This window comes from Anopheles maculipalpis, chromosome 2RL (assembly GCF_943734695.1).
Source record: "Anopheles maculipalpis chromosome 2RL, idAnoMacuDA_375_x, whole genome shotgun sequence".
Taxonomy (NCBI): Eukaryota; Metazoa; Arthropoda; class Insecta; order Diptera; family Culicidae; genus Anopheles; species Anopheles maculipalpis.
The window spans coordinates 45,593,177-45,620,703 of NC_064871.1; the positions used below are offsets into that span (position 1 = coordinate 45,593,177).

General features: G+C 45.2%; 2 protein-coding genes across 2 annotated transcripts in view; both read left to right on the plus strand.

The window, feature by feature from the left end:
• LOC126558208 (O-glucosyltransferase rumi homolog) overlaps positions 1-27,527 on the plus strand; it is a 170,424-nt gene that overhangs the window by 90,289 nt on the left and 52,608 nt on the right. The window lies entirely within an intron of this gene.
• On the plus strand, positions 3,867-26,638 carry LOC126557445 (transcription factor cwo). Its single transcript, XM_050213225.1, has 4 exons — positions 3,867-3,969; positions 23,676-23,799; positions 24,888-25,221; positions 25,308-26,638. Exons 1-4 carry the CDS (start codon positions 3,914-3,916, stop codon positions 26,633-26,635), a joined length of 1,842 nt encoding a protein of 613 aa, XP_050069182.1. The 5' UTR covers positions 3,867-3,913; the 3' UTR covers positions 26,636-26,638.

The following is a 27,527-nucleotide window of genomic DNA, read 5'->3' on the forward strand; positions in this document are numbered from 1 at the left end:
CGAGATATGCACATCATAGCAAAAAAAACCACAATTGTTCTGGCGTTTCGCGATTTAAAACAAACGCACACAGTACAAAAACGATGAAAGATTCTCCCGACTTCATCCAGACAGGTGAGCGATGCATGTAGGTGGTTGAGGTGGTCGAGGCCGCCTTTTTTCCATTCGTCAACCCGCACAGCACAATGGCGTGACACGCGGTCACACGCGAGGAATGAATGATTTCTGCGCTTGTTTGGTATGCGTACCCTTGTGGGTGGGTCGGGCTGGTTGCGCTGGCACGCGGAGAAGGAAACGGACGTCGGTTGGGTGCAAAGTCACGTTATTTTCCACACGGTGCCAAAGCAAATAGACTCTCCCCCTTCTCTGGCACGTTTTCGTTCAGATGGGCGGCTGGCGAGCGGCGATATGCACTACCACTGTTGCGGATCTTTATCAGGTTGCTCTCGTGCCGGCAGTCGGCAGTTTGTAACGTGCTGAGCAGAGAGTTACGGAACAGCTAGTAGAGCGAATGCTGACTCGGAACAGGGCTTTTCATGGTTTGATCCGGTTTGCGGTGATTTCATGACAGCAACACTTGACTATTTGTAAAGTTGTAATATTCTAATATTTTAAGAGTTCTTTAAATCAATTGTTGTTTTGATCACAAATCGCCGAATTTCTCAGCGTCTACTCTATGTACTAATGATTTACCGAACTATCTAACGTGTTTTACGTCACGACTTAAATGTATGGACATAATAAGGCGCAATGAGTTTTGGAAATTACGGTTAAAAAGAGTCGAGAAACGGCTAGTAAAATTATGTTGGTGTTTCATGTTTCATCCTTAAGCTTAGAACTTGGATGTCGGGAGCAACTGTTTATGACCATCTATAGTTGAAGAAAATTTTAAAACAACTTCTCAATTCTCGAGGAAGATGAGATTTTATACCCCGGAGATGGAGGAGACAGATTTCGAACCCCGATCAGTCCTGTAGGTTTTTTTAAGACACCAACTTTATTGTTTGGTGGTATAATTGTTATATAACTGAGATATAGGGGCTAGAAATTGTTTATAAACGGTATAACTAGAATATTCTGTACAGAATGAACATTTTTATCGAAAAAAAAAAAAAATCATCACCCATGTTTTAGACAAAGCTACATAACCTATGGAGCGTGTGGATTCACAGTTGAAACCACTTTTAAAAAATATGACGCCAGCGGGCGGTCGCCGATCCAAGCAACTTCCAACTAAATTCAGCAGCGTTCAATAGAATTTTTGAGACTATTCGCAAAGACTTAAGTTCAAAAAAGGCTGGAACATTAATTTTCTTCTATTAATGACTGGGAATAATGACGACTAGCTCACGCCGGTCATCGAATGGCTTACTAGATTTGTTACCACCACGTAGTTCGATAGTCAGTCCTCACAACGGTGGAATGGTCCGGATCTGATTTGAACCGCAGCCCTGCCTTTCGAAGACCGGCGCCGCTGTCACCTCCAGAACAAAACAATGATCAAGTAAACATTTGTACCACTGCTATTTCATTAACTCAAACGTTACTAGCGTTTGCTAGGAAAACCCTGCACCGAGTGAGTGAGAGCGAAATTCCGACTCACATTCTTGCATAGCACGCACGCACCGCGATCGAACTAAAATCACCGTGAGAGCGAGAGAGTCCGCGATTGGCGAGAGCGTGATGCGTGTACGAGCATACGTGTTTATGTGTGTGTGTATAGATGGAGAGTATTTTAACAATGACAGTCGCGAGCGCCCGCCTCTTTTCGACATTCATCCGCAGCTTCTGTCGTAGTACACGTGGTGCAAGAAAAAGTTCCACTGACCGCCTAGTCGCGACCGCTAAGTTCGCTTTTGGTCACTGCTCTGTGTGTGCCTTGTTTTGCAAATGTTGGTTGCTGTGTCCGGATGTAATGTGCATATTGATTGATCGAATCAAACGTCAACCGTGTATCAACCAGTAGCGAGTTCCGTGCGGTTTACTCCGTGTGCCAGCAAGAAAGTTTGCTAAATGATCAAATTCGTCCACTAACAAGGTGCGTGTGGGTGTGCGTGTGTTGTGCGTGAGAGTTTTGTGCGAAGATAGAGGTGGAAAGTGAGGAAAAAGTTCCAAAACGGCCGACAGTGTTGCGAAGTGCAGTGAAAAGGTTTTTGGCAGAGGGTTTGGGCGAGCGGAATTCCGGAAGTGCATTTTCTAGCGTTGCTAGCGTACGCAGGCTTACTTGAAGAACACGTAAAACCGACCGACTGGGTTGAGATTGTGCAAACAGCGAAAAGTACCATTCCATGTGGATGTGATTATCGATTGATACCAACAAAAAAGCGAAAGAATTACACGTGTCGGTAGGAGTGTGCGAGTCTATTTTTGTCCGATTCGAGAAAACGTACCGCGGCAGTACGGCGTGTGGGAAGAAAAAATCGTTCGTGAATAGGAGAGAATAGCAGAGGAAAATCAATCAAAACGAGCTGTCAGATTAGTGCGAGGAACATAGCACAAAGTGCCGTTTAGCCAAAGGCCTGCATTGTCCATCCTAAACCAAATCGCCAGTGACATCCGGTTACAACGCAACAAGATATCTGTGTGTGCGATCGGTAATAGTTCCAGTAGGTAGCAACAGACCGTGTGCAAGTGCATTTTTTGTGTCGTGTGGAAATAACGGAAGGGCATCGCCGTTCCACAACCTTTAGCGATCGGCGCGTCGTCGGCCAAAAACCGCCTTCATGTATAAGTTCTTCGTGAATTCCAGTGTGAAGTACATAATCAAATAGAATCGTGTGCTTTTATTCCTATTACCTGTGGTTGCCGTGTGTTTGTGTGTGTGTGTGAGTGAAAAGCAAGAATCCGACCAAAATATATCCACCAACATCGGCGGTCACCAATCATTTCCGCCGATCGCCGGTTGGAAAAACGTTCCACCCCGTTGTGAAGTTGCTGTTACGTTACACAGCTTTGGACACCTTCGTGGTGGCCGGCATCGTCCACCACCGTTTGCCAACTTCCTTTTTTTCCATTCCGCCGGTTCCTTCAACAACGGATTTCATGTGTAAAGCGGCCGCGACCGGGAAGAATACGCTCCTGCTCGATAACAACAAACGTGTCCGTTCGTTTTTCCGCAAGCCACGCTACACGCACTTCTGCTCCGTCTGGTACATCATAGAGGGACGGTCCGGTACGAGGAAAACACCGCACGATCCGTTTGTCTGCAGCGATCGCACATCAGCAACGCCCCGGCGGAAACCTCTGCAGCACCAGCGTCACGATACGAATCGGCAGCAACGGTGGCAGCGCGTAGAAACAATTCCATAGAACAGGTCCTTTTCTCGAACCTGAAGTCCCTGCGATATTCGTTCGGTGTGCTTATTACTCATCAGTAGGGTTTTTGCTGCATCGTACCTTACGAGAGAGAGAGAGAGAGACATTTAACCGATCGATATTCGCGTAAAGACACACATTAGCCTTGCTAGAGGCGATTAGCGATCAGCAAAAGTGATCCGTTTTCGGCGTGATCATTGAATGGTCGACCGGAGTACGAAGTTCTAGTCGAGCGCCGCGAAAGTTCAACGATCGCCATTTTCTGGAGTGTGTGACTTCAGCGAATCACACTGTTACGCACTGTGTGGCATTATTTGTGTGCGTGCACGAGTTGCACAGTGTGCAGCTAGTTAAGTGCAAAGTGCATTATCGTGCGTGTGTATGTGTGCGCTAGTCTGGGTTTTTCAATAAATCATTAAAATTACGCAAAGAACAGCTTCCTCTATTGCGTCGTGCCGGGTGTGAAAAACCTTCGCTCCAGGCAAAGATAGGCAAATCGCGTGATCGTGAACGGCTCCCCGTGCAGTGAGATCATTTTCCGATTGATCATTATTGTTGCTGAGGCCGAAGAATTCCAGCCGAAAGCGTACTACGCAGCATGGAAGCGTACTGGGAAGCGAATGGTCATGCACCGCATTCATTGAAATATGAGAGGTACGTACAATTGGTTGCAGAGACACTGCCATATCATCTGTAGAGGATAAGAAGTAACGCGATCGAGTATCAGCTCATCCTCGGACCCATGATTGTGACTGCGGTGTCCCAGCAGCCGCATATTTATCGTTCGCCCTCTGTGGCGCCTCGTGTCGAAGAAATGCTGAGTCGAGCGTGTGAACCTAAATAAATAGCATGAACCACAACAAGGAGTTGGCCACACGCGGTGCGTTTTGTGGGGTGCGGGTCTGGTTGGTTGTATGATAAATTCTTGACCTCTGTCAAGGTTGCTGTCGCTAGTCGCAACCGTTGAAGACCGTTGGACCGGTTTGGGTCGAGATCAAGAGTGCTGACCAGCGTGTATAGCGGGTCGGTTTTCCTGTGTTTCGAGTGTCCAACGTGTCCAAGTATATCCACTATGTGAAGCGGTATATTTATATCGATTTAAAAATGAATTGAAGCTGACTATGCTGAAGAAATAGCTGTACATTAAAGTTTTCTGATAGCAGCTTAATACCTAACAGCTCAAAAAGCTGTGCTGTTTTGCGGTGTTAGGTATTAAGATATAAGGCATCAACTTGTTCAATGACGTGAAAGCAATATTATTAAATGCATTAACGACACATCTCTAATAGACAAAGCAATCCCCACCATATCTGTTCGCCGAACGCGACAAGTGGTCACGTGTAGCGGGAGAAGGGATTAAACAGTGCTTTACCGATATCACCAATACAAATATGGCCTCGTCTACTTCCCTGTTTGCAGAAATATCTACCAAAACCCCAAGTGTTCCTTCCGAGCGCAGGGTGCTAATCGGGCCGTGTTGATGTGCAACCACTTGAGCCCTGACGTCAGAGTGTCAGCGGAGTGTGATTTTTTTTTCTTTTTTTCCCCCTCTTCTCTCTGTCTGCCTGCCCTTTCCCTCGACGCGGTCTGCTCAGGCATCGGGGCAACATACTTAAGCTTGTCCAACTTGGAACCTGCGACTTCCTCCCGCTCGCAGGTCGTTAAAGTGTATAAAGCGGGCGGAATGTGGTCCGAATACAAACAAATAAAGGCGAGTCGATAACAACAACAGGTCTCCCGGCCTGTGCGCCCTTAGGATTCACACGCGGAAAACGAGGGGAAAATCGCAGCGGAGAATGGTAGGCAACTTCAAAAGTTAACTCCAATCTTGACTCGCGCGTACTCGCTTAGTACCAGGCGCCGCCACCGTCACACTGGTGGCTGTTGCTGTTGTTATTGTTGTTGATGATGGAGCACTTCTAATGGCTTATCAACAATGGGTGGCTATGTGTGTATGTGTGTGTGTGCGACTGGTCGCTTCGCCTTTCGGTAGATAAGCGTTGCTGCGTGTCCCACGTTGAGACAACAAAACTCCACACACCAGCAACCAACTGCCGAAATGAGGGACAAAAGTGGGTATGGCTCTGTTCCACCCAATCCACTGACCTCTGACAGGTGCCGCCTGCATCACGATTCGTGGTTTAGTCACGTAGGCTTTAGATTAGGGGGCTTAGATGATGCTTTTGTGGAGGAGTTTTTTTTTTAGTACAAACATTGCAATGGAGGATTACATTTAACACGGCCAGGTTCAATCTAATTTTAATCCACCATTTTTACATCTCTCCGATTCAATCTGTAAATCAAACTAAGCATCAACTCTGCGCAACAGCACGGTACAGTAAATCTTACCCATCACGGTACGTAGAAAGACCTAGAGCGCGCCCCGTTGGAAGTTGTTGCTCTGCTACTTGCGCTGTTGACGATGCTATTTCTGTTTGCTGATAAGAGTTCATCCGCCAAGCGTCTGGTGGGTGAAAAAGGATGCGAAGAAGGAGAAAAAATAAACAACAACCGTACATAATGCATCGCCGTTCATGACTCTGTGATACAGCAATAACAGACAAATACACACACACTCTCTCGGTGGAAATGTTATCACGTGTGGCGCACGGGTGAGGAAAAACGGCGGGGCGAGAGACGTGGATGGATGTCTGACTGCGTGGTTTAACTGGAACCCGGGCATAGGGCGAATGCCGTTTTGCATTCAATAATCAGGCCCCATGGAGTGGTTGTTGTATGCGTGTCACGGAAGACGTCTGATATGCCATCGTTTGTGTCAGGTGATCCAGGCCATGCAAACCCTGGTCAAGTGCCCAATCAAAGTAGCATGCAGCGCTTGTTTGCGGGTCACAAATCATACTCCTAGCTGTTGATGAGAGCGAGAGCATCAAGAAGACTTTGATCTTGCTCTGATGAGTCTCAAGAGGGCCTCTTTCTTTTCGATTGTAAATCGCTTATTACAATGGCTGAAATGAAGTGTAATGCGATTATCTCTTAAACCTGGTTGTAGATCACATGAACATTGCGTTGTTTGTAGGAGGATTTACGCTTAATGCGATATTGTTTTGCTCCATGGAAACTAACGATCAGAGTACGATAAAACAGGGTCTCGCATCATCCGTACTGGCCTACAGCATTACAAAGAACAAACACACGAACATGCGAAAGACGGTAGCACAGTGTGTGACAGTAAAATTTAACAAACCCAACTACTGTCCCAGAATTCACCCTGGGGTAGAATTCAGTCCGCCGCTGGAACAATTGATTACACGCACACGTTGCGTTTGGTCGGCGAACATTGTGTGCGTGGCACACAATCGCCTCTCCACTGATTATGGCACCACCGAAACCACCAAGGAGGTTAGGGGCGAATCAACAACACCTCGTAATCTCGGGCGCAGCGCGATCTGTGAGTGCAGGCAGAGGCTGTTGCTGCCGCGTTCACATCCCCGCCGATCACGTGATCTAGCATGAGTCAGCCGATGAGTGTGGCCGGCGGAACGGTTTGCAGTTCCCGTAAACAGCTCATGGGAATGGAAAAACCTGCGGCGCAAAAGGCCTACATAATGCTGCTGGCAGGCACGAAGTCAGTCGGGAGTATTTAGCAGCGTTTCAAACTGTTTATCAAAGACATCTTGGCAGCAGTGTTCCGCGTCTGGGAGTGTTCATGTTTCGGTTGATGCAGCTACCACACTCAATGATCAGTGTGTTACGCAGCATAAGGTTTGCCAAGCGTGCTATCGCTGTGAAAATGGGGATCCACTCGCGAATCGTTCGAATTGTGGCAAGTGTGTCTGCCGGCTTAAGTACACAAACCCAACCCTGTGAGTGATGGCACACCACACGTGTCCCGGTTCGATAATGCTCAAACCCCGTCAATCAATCGATAGTCACTGTTGGCCCGGTATGGTGCCGGTATCTGCTGCAGGTTTAAGACTAGGCGATGAACTTTTGATAAGATGATAAAGTCGGAAATGTTTGTATCGTATACGGGGAATGTTATCGGTTATCTTGGCCCTATATAACCCTGCACGAGATAGTATAGAACCCTTCATTCCTATATTTAAAAAGTGATCTAATGTACCCATGGAAGAGAATTCTTTTCTAATTGCTTTTTAATTTCCTGAAGTTTGAAATTGATTCAAGTACATGCTACTATTACGATCCTCAGTCGATACGCTACACTGACTATACGCGCGGACATACTCGGGGCATGGATGGTGATCCTAACAGATGGACGGAGTTATTTTTACCGGGCGGATGGATGCTATTTTTGCACGCGTTGTCCGATCGAGCATAAAAATGTGTAGGTGATTGCTTGGTTCGCGTGTGTGAAGATACATTTCTGCGTTTCTTCTTCCCAAAACCGTCAAATCCCTTACGAAGCTACGAATAAAATAAACGGCCACGGGATAGCGGTTGTTGCCGTGCCGACGCGAGATTTATTCATTTGTTTTCGTCGAATGCTCTCGGACGTTCGATGCTGGCTGATAGAATAAAAGGCGAGAGGTGCAAATAAACCAAAGAAAGCAAAACTAAGCCAAAACAAGCAACACTATAACATGAATTAGGACCGCGATGGATCGATGACTTATGACGACGAAATCACATAGACGTAGCAAGCGGAAATCAATTTGTTGGACAACGATAACGTTTTCTGCTCCGATTAGTCGTGTCTTATGCCGCAAAGCTTTTTCTTTTTGCCCACCGATTCTTGGTGAAAAATCCTCTTTGTCATTGGAGGGGGTTAAGGTTTTGCTGCGCGTGGTTTGCTGTTTTGTGGCATGATGATGTTGATGATGATGATGGAATCTCCGTCTAGCCAAACTGGATGCAACCGAATATTTCACACGGAAACCACGCCTAGCAACAAGTAGGAAGACTAGCGAAACCGAACTTATCGCTGACCGGAGTCTGGCCCTGTCCAAAAACGAACAACTGCACAGCACAACACAGCCAAAACCAAACAAAACAAGTCACCGTGTGTCTAGCGCGGCGTCGCCTTAAAGTTCGGACCAAAGCTTAACTCTGACGCATACGCAAGACGAAGCAATTGTGCTTGAATTGAAGCCTTACATCATGCTGTTTGGGTTTTGGTTTTCGTTTTTTGGCGCATCTTCGTCCGATCGGAGTGTATGCCGAGTATGCGAAAGGGACTCGTACACGTGGGGTCGTAAGGTGAGCACCGTCGCGGGGGTCATGCGATGATGGCCGCGAATTCGTCGACGAATCGCAACTACCGCAACTGAAACGCGCTATTTGGAGGGGCCGAACCAAAAAACCGCCTAGAATGATCGCAGAGGCGGTTCAACGCGTAAAGCCCATCTTGAGCTGGAGCAGTGCGCTGCTTCTTCCATGCCAAGAAAGGTCAACACTGATAGCAACAAATGATGAGGTTGTGGTTTTGTTTTGTTTCCCTTCGTTTGCTTCTGTTTTCCTTTTTCTTGGTGCCTGATTGTGATCCACTGTGTGAACAGGCATTTTAACAGGCGCATGGTGCATGCAGACGACATTACAGAACCCATTCGGCCATCGCAATGTGTGACATTTATTTTTAGTTTTGCCGATGCGCACAGTGTGTAAACAAGTTGTTTTTATCAGTATCGAATCATTTTGCATTTCTTTATTTTTATCCCACAGCAAAACCGTGTGGTTGTTTGGTTGTGGCAGCGAGTCAGCTTCACTTACAGTCAATTTGATAACGCTAATCGAAACCTTGGACGTTTCGCACGATGAATAGCAAAGTGCTTTTGTCTGCTAAAATGGTACCAAACACGACCACGTTACGTTTCGGGAAATGAAATGGAGTTTTACGGGACACCAATTGACGGCTTGGTTACGGCTTGGTCCTAGCATCACCAATATGTTCGTGTGCTATTCGCGTGCGCACTATTTGCGTCACGTTTCCGTCACGCGATAGTGTGCTTGGGCGTGGGGTGTTTATTTTCCACAGGGTTTAAAAATACACCCAGGTAGTTGTGCGGTGCGAGGGAAAAGCCGACTCCGGGATGGGCTTTCCCTGGAGTCCTTGGGTTTGGAGAGTGATATATATATCCCTGCTTCACATTCAACACGGGTTGTGTTGAACAGCTTGTCACTATAGTCCTCGAATGGTATGTGAAACTGTTGATATGGAGTGGGTTACTACTAATCGTAGTGAGGTTATAAATACTTGTTGTTCAGCATTGTGGTCAAGTGTTCGTTAACGTTTACATTGAGAAAACCGCAAGACTATAGGCCTGATTATATCTTACAAACGGAAAAGTTTCAAGGCAAGCTTGTCAATACAAACGGCAAAAAAAATTGCATCATGAAACCGTTCTTGTGACAGACAAGTTTCGTTAACCAATATTTTTCGTTAAATCTTCAAAATCAATCTGTCAAAGTAATGAAACCTACAAAAACTAAGCCAAAAGTGTAAAAAATGTTCCTCTTGAGAAGATGTTTTGTGTTTTATCTGATATTTTGATATCAAAGATGATTTTTCAAATCATGTGAGCGATGATAGCAATAGTGATGATGAAAGAACGGAAGATCTTACTAAACAACATCCGCTGCTTCGTAGTATGTTCGATCCTTTGGAACTTACTAATCCAGTGTGAAACTTTTGTGTAAAACCTTTTTGGTATGCTCTCAAAAAATCGAAGGAAATTTCCCTCGATATTGTTAATGAGATTGAAACGTTGCCACCCAAAAACATTTCATTAGAAATGGAACCAAATGTGCAATTCGATAATAGAGTTAATAATTCGATTCTTCCGTTTTTGACAACTTGTCTTGACAATTTGTATGTGGCAATCAGGCCTTATGACTTGGATGGCTCTTGGAATAGTCCTTAGAATTTCGCTCGAGTCTTATGTTCAAGAAGCATCATGCTACATTATAGCCACTTGGGCCCGACCGTTCTTAGAGACATTTTGCTGGGAGTTTGACTGAGAGATCAGTTACTACTTCAAAATGAATATAGTTAATTTAAGAGATTCATTGAATCGAAGAAAGATAGTTTTTGAAAGTGATATAAGCTCCGAGTGACATTTTTGTCTCAGACGTTAACGATACCCATGTTCATGGTATGATATTTTGTAACGGATGCTCAGACACCTGGGCCCAAATCTAAGACATTCAAAAAATCTTAAAACTATAAAGCCTTGCATGTCAGTCCGATCCCTCCCGGGATAAAGGTTTGAAGGGCCTTCCCTGAAGAAACTTAAAACAAGTTGTGGATGTCTCATAATTTTCTGCTTCATTGTAAGGGTTCTATAACTTCGCTGATCGATCGAAACCTGTAATTTATTAGATTATTTTTTCTCTAGAAGGGAAAAGATTTTGTAAAACTCGAACTAATTGTAATGAGGGGTTCGACTATTTTATTCAAATATAAAACTCATAGCGCGAACTTTTTTTTTTCTTTGTATTATAAACGATATGATTCAAACGATAATAAGGGGATTGTTTGGACGCGGAGCAATAGCATGAAAAATCCCTCATCATAGTCATAGTTCTATACTTACACTACTCAAGATCAAATGTAGACCAGAAAGATCGTATGCTATAAATATATTAACCTCGGTTTCAGTCAAATTTCATATTTTCTCTGATCTGACACCAAACTATCCTAAACGAGCTTATCATGCGAGCATCGATTTACAGTGCTGCTATCTAAAATGATCACCCCCGGGGAGACTGGTTGCCTGTTACCAAGTGTCCGCCGTTTGCGTGTACGACTCGGCGATGCGGGCCGGCAAACTGGCAAGGGAAGCAAAAATTTTCCGTCACGTGTGCCGGCATGTGTGCGGCATGTGCATGCGTCCGATGCGGCGTGTATGCTGTTTTCCCGCTGTACAGCAAATTATAGTCTGGGTCGTACGATTTTCCAGCCTGCTCTTGTAACCTCGTAACCGTTACTCTGGCACGCCACCGCTGGTAACAACGCTACCGGGCGGTTTGTCGTTCATCAGCACACAAACGTTCACAGGAAAAGCCGATTACGGGTTTCATCCAGATATGTGTTGCCTAGCTTTCTCGGCGAATGGTAGAATATGTTCTATCTGCAAGTTTGTTATGCTTCAATGGAAGTGAACATCTGTTATGACATCACCCCAGGAAGCATGATTGAAAAAGAAATTGCATGTGTGCTGGGGGCAAAAAAAAAAAACACATACCGGAAGAGTAAGGAAAAAATAGTGACTCGAAGCGTTTGTTGGTCAGCGGATTGAAGCAAAACAACAACAAAAAACCTAATAAAACCAGATCTCAAACGAAATGATAACACATGTTTGCTGCATCAACGATAGCAGATCAAGCTAAAAGTGAATAGTTTTAAAACTGCCCGTTGGCTACAGATCGACGGACCGTGGTTTAAACAACGCTTGGTTGCTGGAAGTTGATTCTTTTAAATGCTCAACTAAAGTACAAAAAACGACATTAAAAGCAAAAAAAAAATTCGCTTCCATAAACACACGCGAAGCGCGGACACGCATATACGAAGCGTAAATTAATATGTTTGTGTAGAAAACCTCACATTCGCGTGGTCACCGCCCCGATACTGGTCATGCGTGGCGTGGCTATTTTTAGAAAGACTCTTCTTGCACAGCACCCTAGCGAATGGTGCGGGGAGGGAAGATGTGTGAAGCAAGAGGATGAGCGGTTTCGGTGGGGAGAGCAACAATCCCCAAAATACCACATGATCATGAATTGGCAACACTGTAGCCAGCAGCCCCGGTTTGCGTCGCGTCGCGATGGATCCACCCAAGTGTTTGCCGTTTGTCGTTCCTTTTTTTTGGTTAAGTTTCAGTTTCAGTTGACCGATCATCGCACTATAGCTCTTATCATGTCTTTTATTCATCGTTTGTTTAGGGTTTTTTGTGTGTCTGTCTGTGTGTGTGTGGGGTTTTTTTTTTATTGTAACAAAACGAAGAAAAAACCATCATCCAAAAAGTTGGAATAATATCTTGTGTTTTGGAATTTAGCATACCACCCTTAATGGAAATGGGAACAGTTGAGTTCTTTGGCATAAACTTCTCGTCCCTTTTTCGTGAATGGTGTAAGCTTTGCGTTGAGCTCCCGTTGGTGAACAAAGAATGCGCACAGAGACATGAGAGGGCTAAAAATTTAAGAAAGAAAAATAAAACACTTTGTCACACGTTCACCAAGAGTGAGACAAATACCACGTCTCATACCATGAATACCTTCAGACAACGCAAGACGCGCTAAAGACGCGAGTGGATGCAGGGATCAAGACGTGTTTTACGGTGTTCTTTTTTTTTTTGCCTACGTTGGACACACAACAACAGGCGGTACGACCGAACGGTGATCAATTTCCGCGTTCGCATTCGTTGGCGCTCGCACGATCACGCCGCTCGAGTGTATATTGCGTTAACGGGTCCGCGGTAGAAAGACTCGACGGATTGATAAGTTTCTAGTGTGGTTTCAAGCTAGGGAGCATGGGTAACTTTTAACAGTATTCAGAGCAGACTACACATTAAAATGCTCTTCTTAACTTTATAGACTTATAGACTATATAAAGGGCAATTAGTTAGACTTGTCCTGCGGTAATGTTCGCCGTATTGAACCTTAGATCAAGCTTAGTTTTCAAAGTAAACTTTTCATTACGCTTCAATTGAGTGAAGGGAAGTTCTAGAGCTTATTTGTAAGTTAATCCAACCCCGTTAGCAGTATAACCCGTAATAGATGGTAGGGGATGGTAGGAGGGCGAGGCGGGTTTGGTGCACTACTCAAACGAGACGTGTAACTTGCGCACACGGCAACTGGTGTCCACCGCATCCAAACGCGGGCGCACGTTTTTGCCATTTAAAATCAATCCAACGGCGTCATCGCGCGATCACAAACATTGAAGCCGGTGAAGCTTGACGGTTGAGATTGGTGACTGGCGTTATTTCTTCGACTTGAGGTTCCGCACCTTCATGCATACCGTCTTAGCTGTGTGTATGTGCGAGTCCTGGTAAGATCTTGAACTTCATTTTGAAACAGTAAAACAGATCAAAACTGGATTTGAAGTGTTTCAGTCGGTTAAGCAAGTGCCTAGAGGTGGACGTTTTGTTCAGATTAAAAAGGAAATCTACGCAAATGCATATACTACATATTCTTATTCTCTCAATCGGGTCCTTCCATTTAACCATTTTGTAGGCCTTGGACAACCTTGTTAGATTCTGTAAGTGTCTTTATTTGATATGTTCTAGACAACGAAATCTACTAGGGTCAATAAATCACACAGTTCACACTCAAGACGAAGTTTCGAAATACTCTACACTACTCTATGAACTTATAAAAGCTAACAGCCTACAATCCTGTTTATCCTGCTGAGCCAGTTCATAAGTTCTTGTTCAATTGTAGCGGGACCATATGTGAGTTTTTAATTTAATAATTACTTTTGAGCTACAGCTCTGAAGTAGCTAACCGTAATAAATGCGCTAACTCAGCTCAGCTCAGCAAGATCAGGAACTAATTGTATCTTATGTTTGGAGGAAAATGGTCTCATGGACACATACAGTACAATAAAAGCTTGTTGTTTTGCAGAAAAACATTCCTGCTACAATATTAAATCACTGGAAAAAAGTCTCGATTTTTGTCTCCATTTCTTCACACCACAAATACTCGCCTCAAGCGGTAGCATCCAAGAACAGTTCCCAAAACAATAGCACATTCCAACCTTCAAAGAAGCAAATTTTCATGGAAACCTTCTGGGCGCATTGACGCCCAAGTATCGAGTTTAGGTAAACACACTTTAACCTCCACACCTCAAGCATCCGCCAAGGAAATGTTTGTGCGTCCTCCACACCACCAGGTAGGTAGGCCTGGCCAGAATAGCAGAAAAAAAAGAGTGCCCAAGAAAATTTCCATGACACCGGGCGATCGTGTTAAAATGTTTACATTACACGTTGGCGAAAATAAAAGCAGGACAAAAACCATTTCTGCTGCGAGCTGCGTGTCGTGTTGTTGCTGATGATACTTGCTAAATATACGCCTTTTTCCACCCCATCTTAATTGCCATTCCAATGGTCAATATTGCAAGGAAAGCTCACGTGATCACGGCCGCGCTCTACCTTCAAACTGACAGAAGTCTGCTTTACGCATGCCTCTGGTGGTATTTCCATCACACTGGGTCGTGCATTTAGCAACACTCGAACGAGGCCAACGTATCGGGAGTTTGATTAGCATTGGGATGATTTTTATTTTCCGCAAAATTCGTGCTATATTTTGGGCCAGCAGTGGGACGTACGCGCACGTACGCGCTGCCAACAGTCAAGGTTGATTGACAAATGTTTGAAAGTCATGATACTGTTACTAATTGGTTGCGTCTACAGTGCCTACATAAGCCCATCACGATCGGTTGGACACGTGCATCAAGTGATCAGCTTCGCGATCGGCAAAATTTGTTTAGCTGATTCGAAAGCACTCTCCGAGTTCGGTACAGGTGCGAGATGAATGGTAAATAAACACGCTCATCTGGAGTCGAAAGTAGCCGCGTTGCAGCCGACGCGGGACTGCTTGATTTAAAATCTAGCGATCCGATCGCAAAACTGCTAAGCCGTAACACGTTTTTCAAACTCGTCCTAAACGAGGGTGTAAATGCAAGTGTCGGAAGGAAGTGAAGGTTAACAACTAGTACACACTTCCCTGCTCTGCACATTCTTGCTGTCAAGACGGGACCATCAGCTACAAACGTGGACCAGTGCACCGTTCGTTGGACGTTTGATGTCGGTAGCAGCGTTATCGATATGATCATCGTCCACAAAGTCCACTGCCTGCATGCGTTCTATGCGGACATGGCCATATTTGCGTTCTGTGCTATAAATAATACTCGCTTGTCGTTGTTTGGATCCATCAGCCTCGGGCGAGGAATTTCTGAGAGTGGATCGCCAGGTCCCGCCATTCCACTTGCTTTTGCGATCGGTACGCAAGTTTGTTTTATTAACGATTACAAAGTGAAGCTATAGCTGGATTTAAGAAATTGTAAGGTGCATTTAGTGCTGAATGTACAACTTCCAACCAGCCCGGAGCGCATGCATCTGATCAGATTGGCAACCGAACTTTGAGGTTCGTTCCTGACATGATTTGCCTGCAACATTGGGGGCGCTGGAAATAGTTGAATTCTTCGAGGTTTTCGTAGGATCAACAGCAAAAACAAACCGGTTCGCTGTTCGTGTTTAGCTCAGGGAATGAAAATCGAAACACCCTTCATGGATCTGGTAGATTATTAGTATTCTTGCCCAGTTGATCGCGTACGGAACGCTCTTGGTTGGCTCAATCTGCTTACACGGAAATGCGCTCGTGACGGAATGCAATCGTGCGCTACAGCAGTAGCAGTTGGCAATTGCTGAGTGGTTGCACGTCGTCGTTCTCTCCAGCCGCCGTTGGGTGTTTTTTGCGTTCTTTTCGCGCCTAGAGGGTTGTGGTGGGATAGATTAATTTATGTCGATAAAGGAACACTCACAGGCCAATGGGATAACTAGCAAATATGGGATATTGCGGTGGGCAAAACATTGTCGCTCCACACGGGTTTGAAGACAGGAGGCCTGTGAGAAAGAATATAAATAAATAAATAAATTAATATCTAATATCATATATAGGAAGGAGGGTGTCGTTTGAGTCTGATAGAATAGTGTGGCATGTGGCATGAAAAATCGTTCCCACTACATCCGCCATGATGTAGTGGGCAATGCCGCGATCGATATTTATCTTTTCTGTCAACGCACGTTCTACGGGACGTTTTACGCGGCGCATTAATATTTATTTGTAATAAAATGGAAAACAAATAGCAAACGAGACAGTCAATTTCCTCGAATCGATTCGAATTTTTGGAGAGGATCGCCATTTGTTCTGATAAAATGAAATGCATCTATTGGTCCTCAATTTCTTAAATCCCAACTTCAAACAACAACCACAACTGATCAATCCGTGCCCCAGCCAACAGTTCTGCCACAGGTAGTCACAATTGGTGACTTTTGTTGGTCGTGGCATGCAACCTGCCAACCAGCCCGCGTTAATCGCAATCCATCATCGTAGGTCTAGGGGGCGCGAGCTAAGCTTCTCGAACGTAGCGGCTTGGTCGGCTCGGGTGGGTATGTAATTTAACGGCGCATGACGTCGGTCGGTGCGCGACACGGTTATACGAAAACGTGTTAAAGATAGCGAGCATGAGTGAGACAGAGACACGGTGCCACCCCAAAACCACCAGCCAACATTGAACGTGGAAGAGGAGGAAAAAGAAGCAGGGCAATGAAAAAAAAAACCCTAACAGACACACCACGCCGCTATCACGTGCAGGAATGGGTTGGCGTGCCAGCCAACGTTTTGCGCCTGGCGGATATTTATTTTCTCTGTTGGTGTTAGTGTGACTGTGTGTTTTTTTTTTCTTATACATGTATATTTCTCTCATCCCTCGAACATTCGAGCCGCTTGATAGGGGGACAAACGCGTAGACCACTTGCAAACAAACACGCACACGAAAACACCGCTTAATGGTGCGCGCCTTACCGAACACTTGTTGCCGACAGGCGAAACGCCGCTCAGCGCCAAGACGTCGAGAGGGAGTGAGAGAAGGGGATGGAATTTGGGGTGTAGAGCGGACAGGGTGGTTTGGGGGAGTGAACGCAAAAGACGGTTTCCATGCGCGAAAGACGGACGGAAACACGTTGACGTAGCGACCAGCAGCAGCAGCAGCAACAGCAGACGTTGTGAGGGTGGGCTGGTAAAGATCGCTGAAATTCTACGCCAACAACGCACACAGCAAAGCTCGTAATGCGGAAAAGAAAGACGGCGTGAATAGTGTGTAAAGTTGTGTGTCTACTGATGGGTCGGTCCACGGTCGACGTGAGAGCTCTGGTTGGGTTGGGTGGTGTAGCTTTTGGTTTTTGTTTTGCTTTTTTCGTTCGTTCGAATTGCGATTGCAAACGCTCGTTGTGTGCCGTGCCGAGGTAACACGTGAGCATCGATGGTGGTGTTTTGCTGAAGTGCCAGCCAGCCGACCGTTTCCGTTCGTTTCCGCATAACTAGAAGGGGGTTTTGATTCGTCACCCCTGGTTCGTCATATCAACTATTTGAATTTTATTTGATTTGATACATTTTACAAGAGATCCTGATGACCTCAAGTAGATCCGAGTTGGATTTCTAGATTCTAGTCAAGATGAAATAAAACATGATCTGGTAGAACTAGTATTTATCTTGGAGTTTCGACTTCATGCAAGTTAATGTAGTACACGATCGGACATTTGTAAACCACCATTAGAATTTTAGAATTGTCGAAGCCGAAGCAACAACGCTTAGAATTTGGAGTCCAGAAATTCTGCCAAACATTCATCTACAACTTGAGTCTAGTTCTTCTTGAAATGCTTCACTTTGAACAGAATCCAGATAAATGACAAGAAAACGTAACGTAAACGTAAGTTCATCATTAAGTTTGAAATTCCTGCTAAGCTCTAATGCACTCCAAAATGTCTCCTTCAGTATATGAAGTCATTTAATTCATATGGTAAATATTTAAACTTGCTATAAATTCTGGCGAGGAAAAGAAACCGATAGGCAGAGCTCTCGCATCGCACAGTACACAAAGCACAACTTGGCTCGGTGTGTTCCGTGCACTTGCACACACGATGGGACGATGCACCGGTGCACAGTATCGGCTGTATGTGCGCGACACGACTCGGGGCCCATCACCGGGGGGCGACACTTGCTGATGCACTGCACCACACGCGAGTATAACCTTCGACGAGTTTATTGACGTTCCGTTGCGTTTCGCTTTGCCCTGTCACCTCCCTTTTCCACACACACCCAGTGGGAACGAGTGATGCACAAATCTCGAGAAAATTCACACGATCGGATGCCGTGTGGTAGACGCGCCCGGACCGTGGTGGATGGAATGACTGTGAGTCCACAAAGGCATCACGTTACATACATTCAGTAACCACGAGGTACAGACTACAGAGATCTAGTCCAAGAATGCAGTGGGACGTTGCAATTGCAGCACACACTGTACGATACCCAACGAGATTCGCTTCCGTCAAGGGACGCGACGGCTTGACACTTCCGGAACGTCATCGTCGTCTCTTGGCACTGTGTGGAAAGAGAGTTCCACCATATCGTACCGCGTAGAATTAGAAGCTGGCGGATGGCGATGTTTTATTATAGAACACAGGCAGGACTCCGTTCGAATGGCGGAAGTATGCGAAGGCAAAGAATGTTACGCTTGCAAGCAACAGGTTGTTTCGACATAGGGAGGGCGTTCTTGTGGTACGGTTCTCGTCCAAACAACCATGACATCGCAGTTAGCGTACAGCGCATCATAAAGGCGTAATACAAAAACCTGTGACCAGTACTGATCACGTGCTTGGGAAGGAGTAAAACCATCTCAAGTTCTTTTTCCTTCACTCAAACCAAAAAGCCCCCAAAAAAACGATGAATGAATCGGATATTGTTCCACACTTTTTGATGCGTAGAGTGAACGTATAGCTTCTAGGATCTTCGACCGACCGATCCTTTCTATTTTCAAACCATGTCAATTGTCACGCCTTAGTTTTTTTTCGTCGTTTATTTGCTTTTAATTTTAGCACATCACCATGACTGATTGGTTGTTTTTGTGCGACGAGGTATGCGTGCTTCGACAGATATTTAAAATTGGATGCTTAAGTTGTTGTGTGATTTAGAAGAGGAATCAAATATCAGCAGTGAAGTAAGGCTGAGTTGAATTGGAAGAGAGGCAGATCACAGCGATATCATGGTACGAGCGATGCACGAGTACGCGCACATGCGCTCAAGTGCGTCAAGCGTGTGGTGGATCCATTTTTAAATCACGGTCGTCTGATCGACAATCAGCTACATCCGTTGTGGTACATGTCGGTAAAATCTTGAATCAATAACAAGCTTGCAAGATGTGTCACGAACGAAGAATCTGCCACAAGCGGGGGGGTACGTTATAGAAAATTTGAAAGTATTCTGAGTGAAGCGAATGACTGAGATATTGAAAAAAGTTGAAGTCTTAGTCGGCAATAATGAATATGCCAAAAATAAATAAGTGGTAATTATGGTAACAAGAAGAACTTGCTTGAGCTAACCTGCTTGATTTTAACCACATCATTACGCGAATATAGCGTGGCTCTTCGCCTAGCATGTGTGTCGAAGCGCCAGCTTTTAGCAGAATGCCAACGCCTCTCGCCTTGGCTTTAGGTAAGACATACCAACAACCCGTACAGGAAGGCACACAGACACCGATTTTGGCGTCTTTGCAAATCGTGTCCGTTTTCTTTTTTAATGTCACCCTCGTGGATCTTCACCTGCGGAAAGCTTACAGTTGCGGTGGTTGTCCCCTTTCCGTTGGTCACGTTTGTTGGCATTTGTTCAAATAGTTTGTTGTTGTGTGTGTTTTTTTGGTCTGTTGAGTTCGTTTTATTAGTGCGATCTCGAAACTCTCGTGTGTCTGGTGTGTGTTTCGGGCGGCATCACTTCTAATCTCTCGTCTTGTCTTGGACGCTTTTGAATGGTTATAAATAGCACGCACGAGGCAGGAGACCCCAAGTGCCCCCACCCAAAAACCGGCCCAACACAGGATAACGTAAACGATCGGTTGGTCCGTTCACCGGATGGAGTAACAAAATTCGATACAACGTATCTTGCGGCTCGGTGAAGTACGTCAGCATCAAGGAAGAAGAGAGATCCGTGCGAAATGGGTAAGGGAAAATTCTAAATGCGTTCACAACATCGCATTTGCGTGCTGTGTTCGGAGGTATCATTAGGACGATGCTCCTTGGAAGGTTGGTTTGGGGCAGAGATGCTCGCGTGCTTGAATTAGAGGTGTTGCTTTTGATACAAGCGCCAAGTGTTAACCTAAACCATCGAGTACATCGAAGGTGGTGGATTCTATTTTTCGTGTTTCGATAATTCGATTCGACACTGGCACGAAACGTAACGAGTGCATGTGCTCACACGAGCGGATCAAGTAGATCTGTTTGGTGACGTGTGGTTGACGCGTTTTTGTTGCGATGTCATTCATGGCTGACTAATAGGTTTAGCTACCCAGGGCACGGAGGTTCATAGGACAAAATATAGTTGTTGTTAGCAGCAACGTCTTAAGATATAACATAAGTTGACTTCGTATCAAACCATAAGCATAGAGGGATCTTAAATATTGCTTACCTATTCGCCATTTAAGCCATCAGTTAGCCTCAATCATAGCCGAAAAAGTAGGAACTGCCCAACCTCAACCGAAATTAAATCAAATCAAATCAATGATATGCTGGTTGCTCCTCAATAATTCTTCTGAGGGTTTCTTTGAATAGAATCGATGATCTAAAGGCATATTTGATTATTTTGATTCTATATTGTGATTGGTTCTGACTTTTCAAGCAACATATTTGCAGTTTTGGATGAATTCTAAAGAGCGAATAACTTATCTGGTGCTTTGTGCAGCTTGTTTGATTCTTTGCTAAGGTTTTAATACATTGGAGAACTTTGACCAACTAACGAATAGGTTCAAATATTGTGTTTTTTAAGATGTTTCTTCCTTCGAGTCTCGGATGATCCTCTCTAGCGTCATGTTGAAAATAAGATAACTAAGCCGAATGATCAGAGAGCTTTCTATCGGCCAGAATCTTGTGCAGCAAAGTTTCATCTTAACTAATTCGCTTTATCAGCTTTAACATCAGCAATGTGAATTTTTGTATACTGAGGGCTGGTGTAAAGCACAATGCTAACGAAGTCGAATAAATTTGGGACACATTGAATTACTGAATATAGAATTTTATCAACGCTTCAAGAATGTTTCCTTGGTGTCCCTACCGAACCGTAAAGACCGGATAACAAATAAACAAATGTGAAAACTCCTTGAGACGTTCTCCCGTTAAAATGTTTACAATTTATAATGTTAACACTATCATCCCGACACATCAGTTATCCTTTCGCTTAAAGTTGAATTGAAAATGAAGCACACGATTGAGATGCGTTGACCACATTCTAGCCGCGTGTCTGCCGGGACGTATCACCGCCATTCGGAGTCACGTTGTTCGTTTCTAGCTTTGCATCTTAGTTTTTCTACCAACACCTAAGGGCCACAATAGTTTTTCCACTCACACGCGGAACAGCATGCGAAAATCTTTATGCTGTCTGTGCAGAGGTGCGCGCCAGAACATGTGACACAATTTGTGTTGTAAATGTAACCCTGTTTTCCATGTGGCTCAAAATGTGATTAGCAATAATAGCACTGAGGGCAAGCTAGCAGCAGCAGTCAAAGCAGTCACACGCGGAAGCATGGCCTTTATCGTGCCCAGACACGATAACACTTCTTTAACGGGGCAAAGCATATATTTTAAAGCCGCCGAGAGTGTGTCCCGCCGAAGCACGTGGTCTGCAGCCGTCTTGGAAATTAGTATAATTTATTTCCTACCCACTGATTACAATTGGAAATGGTTCACGTTTCGCACTGCGAGAGCAAAACAATTTTTGTAGCAACAAAACCAGAGGGGGGCACAAAATCAGCATATCTTAAGACCAGTGGGTTCAGCGCGTACAACGTTCACCGAATGCATGGGGCAGGAAATCTGAGACGTGGCGTGAAACGCACTCACATTAACTGTTGTCCTTGTGACCTATTGTTTTGCCATGCCGGTGCTGGGGATGCTGCCGCTGCTGCATAGGGAGCGCGCAAGGAACGTGTCTTGGCAACGATGGAAGGGGGGGAAAGCAATATTAACTCTCAATCTCATGCTGTCGAAAGTGTGACTTGCGGAGCATGAGTCAACGGGCGCATGATGAAACGATGATGGTATCGGTAGGAAGGCTTCTTCCTAGGTAATGTTATGTGCCAGTGGCACGTCTGCTGTTTTTTTTTAATTCTCACGCTCGCGCCTACTCACGAGGCAACATCGTGTGGTTGCGATGGTGCGGTTGACGTCTTGATGAACGACAGCGCCATCGATTCCTTGTATTCCTATCCTTCGGGTGAAGGTGGCTAGAGAAGGAAGTTGTGTACTGATGTCGAGGTGAATTATTTACTGATTAGACGAGGTTTAAATGAGATGTATAACTTACAAATTCCAGTAAGCAACACTAATCAGGACTATGTTTATCACGTTTGTTCTCCATCAGTTATCACTCCCAAACGCTCTAGGAACCACTTGACATGCTTTCCGGTCAACGGGTCACAACGGAGACGCTCACAATTATCAGGACGCCATGCTCTTGTCGGTAAAACGTGCGCTAATTAGTGTGGGTTTATTAGCAACAAGGGGGTGCTTCTCCAGTATCGAATCCAGCCATGGTTACAATGTAACAGCTCACCAACGCCACCGGTACACCGATATGGTGGGTCATCAACCGCATGAGCTGCGGGTTGTATGATTGCGATACCGGCCGGTTGGTTCGAGCTGATGTTGAACGTTGCATTAGTCATACACTTCTCGCTGCAACCTACCTATATGTACGATCGGCTGGAAGCAACGAAGCCGTGCCCAATCACAAGCCAGGCCGGTCTGCTTATGACCTCATCTTCATCGACTCATCATCATAAACGTCGCATAGTTTCCGGTTTCTCTGCCTGGTTGTTGAAGAATGGCGTAAATCATCGCATCCGCTAAATTCAAAACCACTGCAACCGGAGTGCATCGGAAGGCACTCGGAGGCCGTAGATTCAAATTAACGCCCTGCATGGTGGTTTACGAAGGGAACACAATGTATGGGTATTGGTTAACGCCAGCTCCATATTGCCCATAATAAATACATCAACGACTACGCAGGGAGTCCAGATGGGAAGAAAAGCATAAACCAGCGTGGAAAGGTGGAAAATATGGAATATGAGCAAAATAATGCTCCGTTACCATGATGCACCGGTACAAATCACACTTTGACCTTCAAGGGATGCAGCCTGATGCAACATTGTAATTTAATATGCCACTGCATAATGGGTATGTTTGTGTGCGAGTGTTGGTGATAAAAAGGTCATCGACGATGTGGAAAACTTTTGCTAGACCAACAACCTTCACCTTATAATGAGCAAATGGTGTTGCTTTTATTGGAGTTTCAAAAGTTATTTTAAATGCAATTAAAATAAATATTCAACCTAGTATGCCCGGGATAAGGCAAAGAATAAGGAGAAAATGCCTTATCAATATGTTCATAAAATCTATTCAACAAAAGCATTGTTGACAATACTGCACTGGACCGTCATAATCAGTTGTAAATAAATAAAATAAATAAAATAAATATTAAATCGATTCAATATTTAATACCGTCTCTCTGACATAGTTCAACCAAAGACCTTCAAAGCAATGTATTGCTTATCTCTTATCGTATTCGCTCTCATTGCTAATAAAATGTGTAACATTTTTTTTTCTTTATTATCCTTTCATTTTCAGTGAGGCTAGTGTGCCTGGATACACGTACTGCGGTGAACCGGGACTGAACTTTTCCGCCAACAATACCACCTACAGCGAAGATGATGCCGATTTTCCACCAGGACGGCGGGGCAAAACGTCACGGGTAGGTAGATTGGAGGGAGCTGGTCAATTTAGGTTTCAGTATTGCCTTTTGCCCCGGAATATAAAAAAAAATATCGTCTCATTATAGTTACGGAACTTCATTAGCATTATGATAAAGTCTTGCAATTTGTCCTTTATCCTTTCTTCAAATTGCTGTCATTCGTTGTCAAGCACAAATTTGTTCTTGTTTATTATGTATGCCAATGTACTAATTTCTACACAACTCTGCTGTTGGAGAACGTACTCAAGCATGCAAGACTCCAGGATAGCTTTAGTAGGGTTCAAGGAGATTCCTAACCTTTTTCGCCCTTTCCCTTGCCTTAGAATAGATGCTAATGGGCCTAGAAACGTGGCAAACGTGCCAAGTTGATCAAAACGACACGTGAATGTCTAGCGTGCCGTCGTTTCTTTTTAATGCATCAGTAATAAGCCCCATTTCGACCCGAACCCGTGTTTTATTTCTTTTTCAAAACTCTAGATTAGTTGATCGCATACTAGACACTGTGTCAATCCTAAAGACACGGTAACGGTCGATAACGTGGACAACCGCAGCACGCTACGCCAATCAAATGGCATGTATTTGATAACACACAGCTCGTCAAACTTTAATCGATGTTCAAGTCACACCTCGTTCCGAGCTCTGCCAATCGTCACTAATTGCAACCATTCCGTTCGCTAGATACACGTCGTACGGCAACGCTTTGAAAAACAAACTTCACTTCGTATGATCGCACGGCACCACCCAGCACTGGGCCGTCGAGTCACGTGACATGGCACGGGAAATCAATCGAATAGATGAATATATATATATACGGAACGGATTCGAACCGAGTGCCTATTGGGTGGGGCAGACAATCGATTCGAGCCGAGGATTATGCGAACGAATAAGAAAAACGCACGTTATCCTGTTTGTTTCCCGAACCGGGACGCTGGTGCTAGAGCGTGACTTGAATTGCTGATTTGTTGATAATTTGTTGAATCCATTGAGCATCGATAACTTAGACTTATATCGCACTGTTTTAACTATTGTTATACTATAAAACACGTCTAATAATGCCTTACCATTTGGACTCTTCCTCTTCCTTACAGCAAGATCCACTGTCACATCGGATCATTGAGAAGCGACGCCGTGATCGGATGAACTCCTGCCTGGCAGACCTTTCGCGACTCATTCCGCAGCAGTACATGCGCAAAGGTCGGGGTCGCGTAGAAAAGACGGAAATCATTGAGATGGCCATACGGCACCTGAAGAATCTGCAGAACCAAGAGTGTGGTCGGGAAACGGCATGCGCCGAACAGTACCGGCTCGGCTACAACGAGTGTCTGACGGAGGCGGCCAAGTTTATGATGCGTGAGCGTGGCGAGGAGATGTGTTTCCGTATGGTGGCACACCTGAAGGAACATTGCAATGAGATTATGAAGGGTAAGTTTGGAAGTGACTTTTTCATTTGCCCCTTAAAATTGGGACCTTTCTAACGCTTTCCCGTTTTCTTCTCTTGTCGATTGTAGGTGAACTGACAAAGTCACGCTGTGGTGCAGAACTTGCGAACGGTGGCAGTCCCATCTATCTGGCCAGTGGGCAGTTAGGCCATTTGCGGGAAATACTCACCTGCCCGTCGGATCTCGAGCACAGTAGTAACGATCATCATGATGTGAAGGATCTGAGCTTCCGTAGCGCTACGAGCACTAGCAGCAGTTCGCACAGTAACAATCCACCACAGGCCGCCGTCATCACGTCGACTGCACCGAGCATGGTGCAGCACTTGGATACCTCGAGCAATCACTCGACGCAAGACTACGATGCACCGTCACCTCCGGCACGCTCGCTCTGCTCCAATGGGGGAGTTGTAGGTCTGCAGCAGGATACAAATAACAACATCAATCAGCACGAGAGTGTGTTGCGCACGATCCGCATGCGAAAGTTCTCGGAGCATGCGTCACCCGAGCATGAGCATAGTCATAATAGCTACAAGTTTAAAAACTATATCCAGCAACGGTTTTCTCAGGATACGCACGAAAATGGGCATGGAACGGATTTCGACCGTAGTCCGGTGTCGCTGCATGAGGACCAGCATCTGCATCAACATTCAAGCTCGTTGCGAGCATCACCACTAACCAATGGTAGTAGCGGTAGTGTTTCGGGCGCTGATTCAAAGTCCTCCAGTACGAGCACACTGACTGGGAAATCTTCAACCGTAGCGTCCTCTTCGGATGAGCCACTTTCGTTGAAACGAAAGGCACCGAGTGGCGCTACTAGCAATGGGGCGGAATCGCCGGCAGCGGAAAATGGAACCCATCACCACCATCATCACCATCAACAGCAGCAGCAACAGAATGCTTCGGATTGTGCTCCAATGGAGAAGAAGCTAGCCCTTGCCAAGCACGGACATGCAATGGCAGCATCCTCATCGGTGACGCCTCTTCCAGAGATAAAGCACGAGCTGGTGTCGTCGATCGGTGGTACTGGTGCCGTGGTAGCTCTTGGGCAAACGGCGACACCCAGTTTCGCTCATCAACACCATCACCAGCAGCAGCAGCAACATCATCATCACAGTTCCTACCATCCGGTGCCGATCTTTGCCTGCCACACGCAGGGTTTCTATATTCCGCTGAACATAGATTACGAAACACTGTTGCCATACCTTAACGGGGTCGATCTGCTGAGCAAAAGCTTCCTTCAGATGCCTCCGCTGCATCCGATCAGCATCAGCGTAAACTACACGCCGAGCACGCTGACCGGAAGTGGTGGTAGTTTGCTGCTAAAGGCGTCCACCGTTAATGGGCTTAATTCGCAGACGAAAGCCAAACTGGTCGAAGGTATCATTAATGGGTGTTAGGAGGGATGGAACGGATTTGCTCAGAAAGATGCACAGACAAAAAGAAATAGAGTGCATTTTCTTGTTGCACGTGGACATTTGCGTTCCCATGTGTCAATGTTGGACACCGTAGGGAGTGTTTTTTTTTGTGTAGCTGTACTAGGATAATAAATGTTGATCGTTCTCAGCAAGCAGTCAGCCGATCCGGCAAACTAGGGACAAAGATACTTTGAGCTAGTTGCATGATGGGGCATCTGCAGGATAGTATGTCGCATCAGTAGGAAACGTATAAACAAATAATCAATACCATAACTGCAGAGATGCAGCACCGTGTAGGTAGTACACAGACTCACACATAACACAAGAACATATTTAAACTCAGGTAACAGTCTCCCTCTCTTTTCTGTGCTGGAGTACGTACGTACAATTTGATGTTAGTAGATGAAACTTGTAAGTGCGTCCTTAATGTCCACGTCCTTTAAGTGTCTACTGACTTGAAGCGGGAATGAATGTGTAGCAACAAATGCTTAGGCTACATAACCTTTACAACCAAGCTAGGCTCACCTGTATCCTTCGACTAAGGGAGCGGGAGATTACAACCCGAAGAACTCGTTTCGCGATTCTAATGATTCCCTTTAACAACGATAAAGATTCGATTCTTGCGTTTACTTATGATGTAGTCAACATAATGATCGTCGTTTCGAGTGGTGTTAAAAGAAGGAATAAGCAAAAGAGAATCGATTTTTTTTTTCGTGTGTTCTAACGCCATCATAATCACCTCTAACACCACCAACAACAACACCAGATCCACCCCAACAAATACCAGCCTAGTCCTTTCCATTTAAGAGGGCGCTCTGCGCGCGGCGTATTCAAGATTTTTAACGTCTAAAGCACACACATACAACCCCACACC

Excerpts from the sequence above, each read along its gene's own strand:
- LOC126557445 (XM_050213225.1), top strand. The coding sequence starts at position 3,914 with ATGGAAGCGTACTGGGAAGCGAATGGTCATGCACCGCATTCATTGAAA. Across the intron at positions 23,800-24,887 it reads GGCGGGGCAAAACGTCACGG|CAAGATCCACTGTCACATCG; the intron begins GTAGGTAGATTG and ends TCTTCCTTACAG. Across the intron at positions 25,222-25,307 it reads TTGCAATGAGATTATGAAGG|GTGAACTGACAAAGTCACGC; the intron begins GTAAGTTTGGAA and ends TGTCGATTGTAG.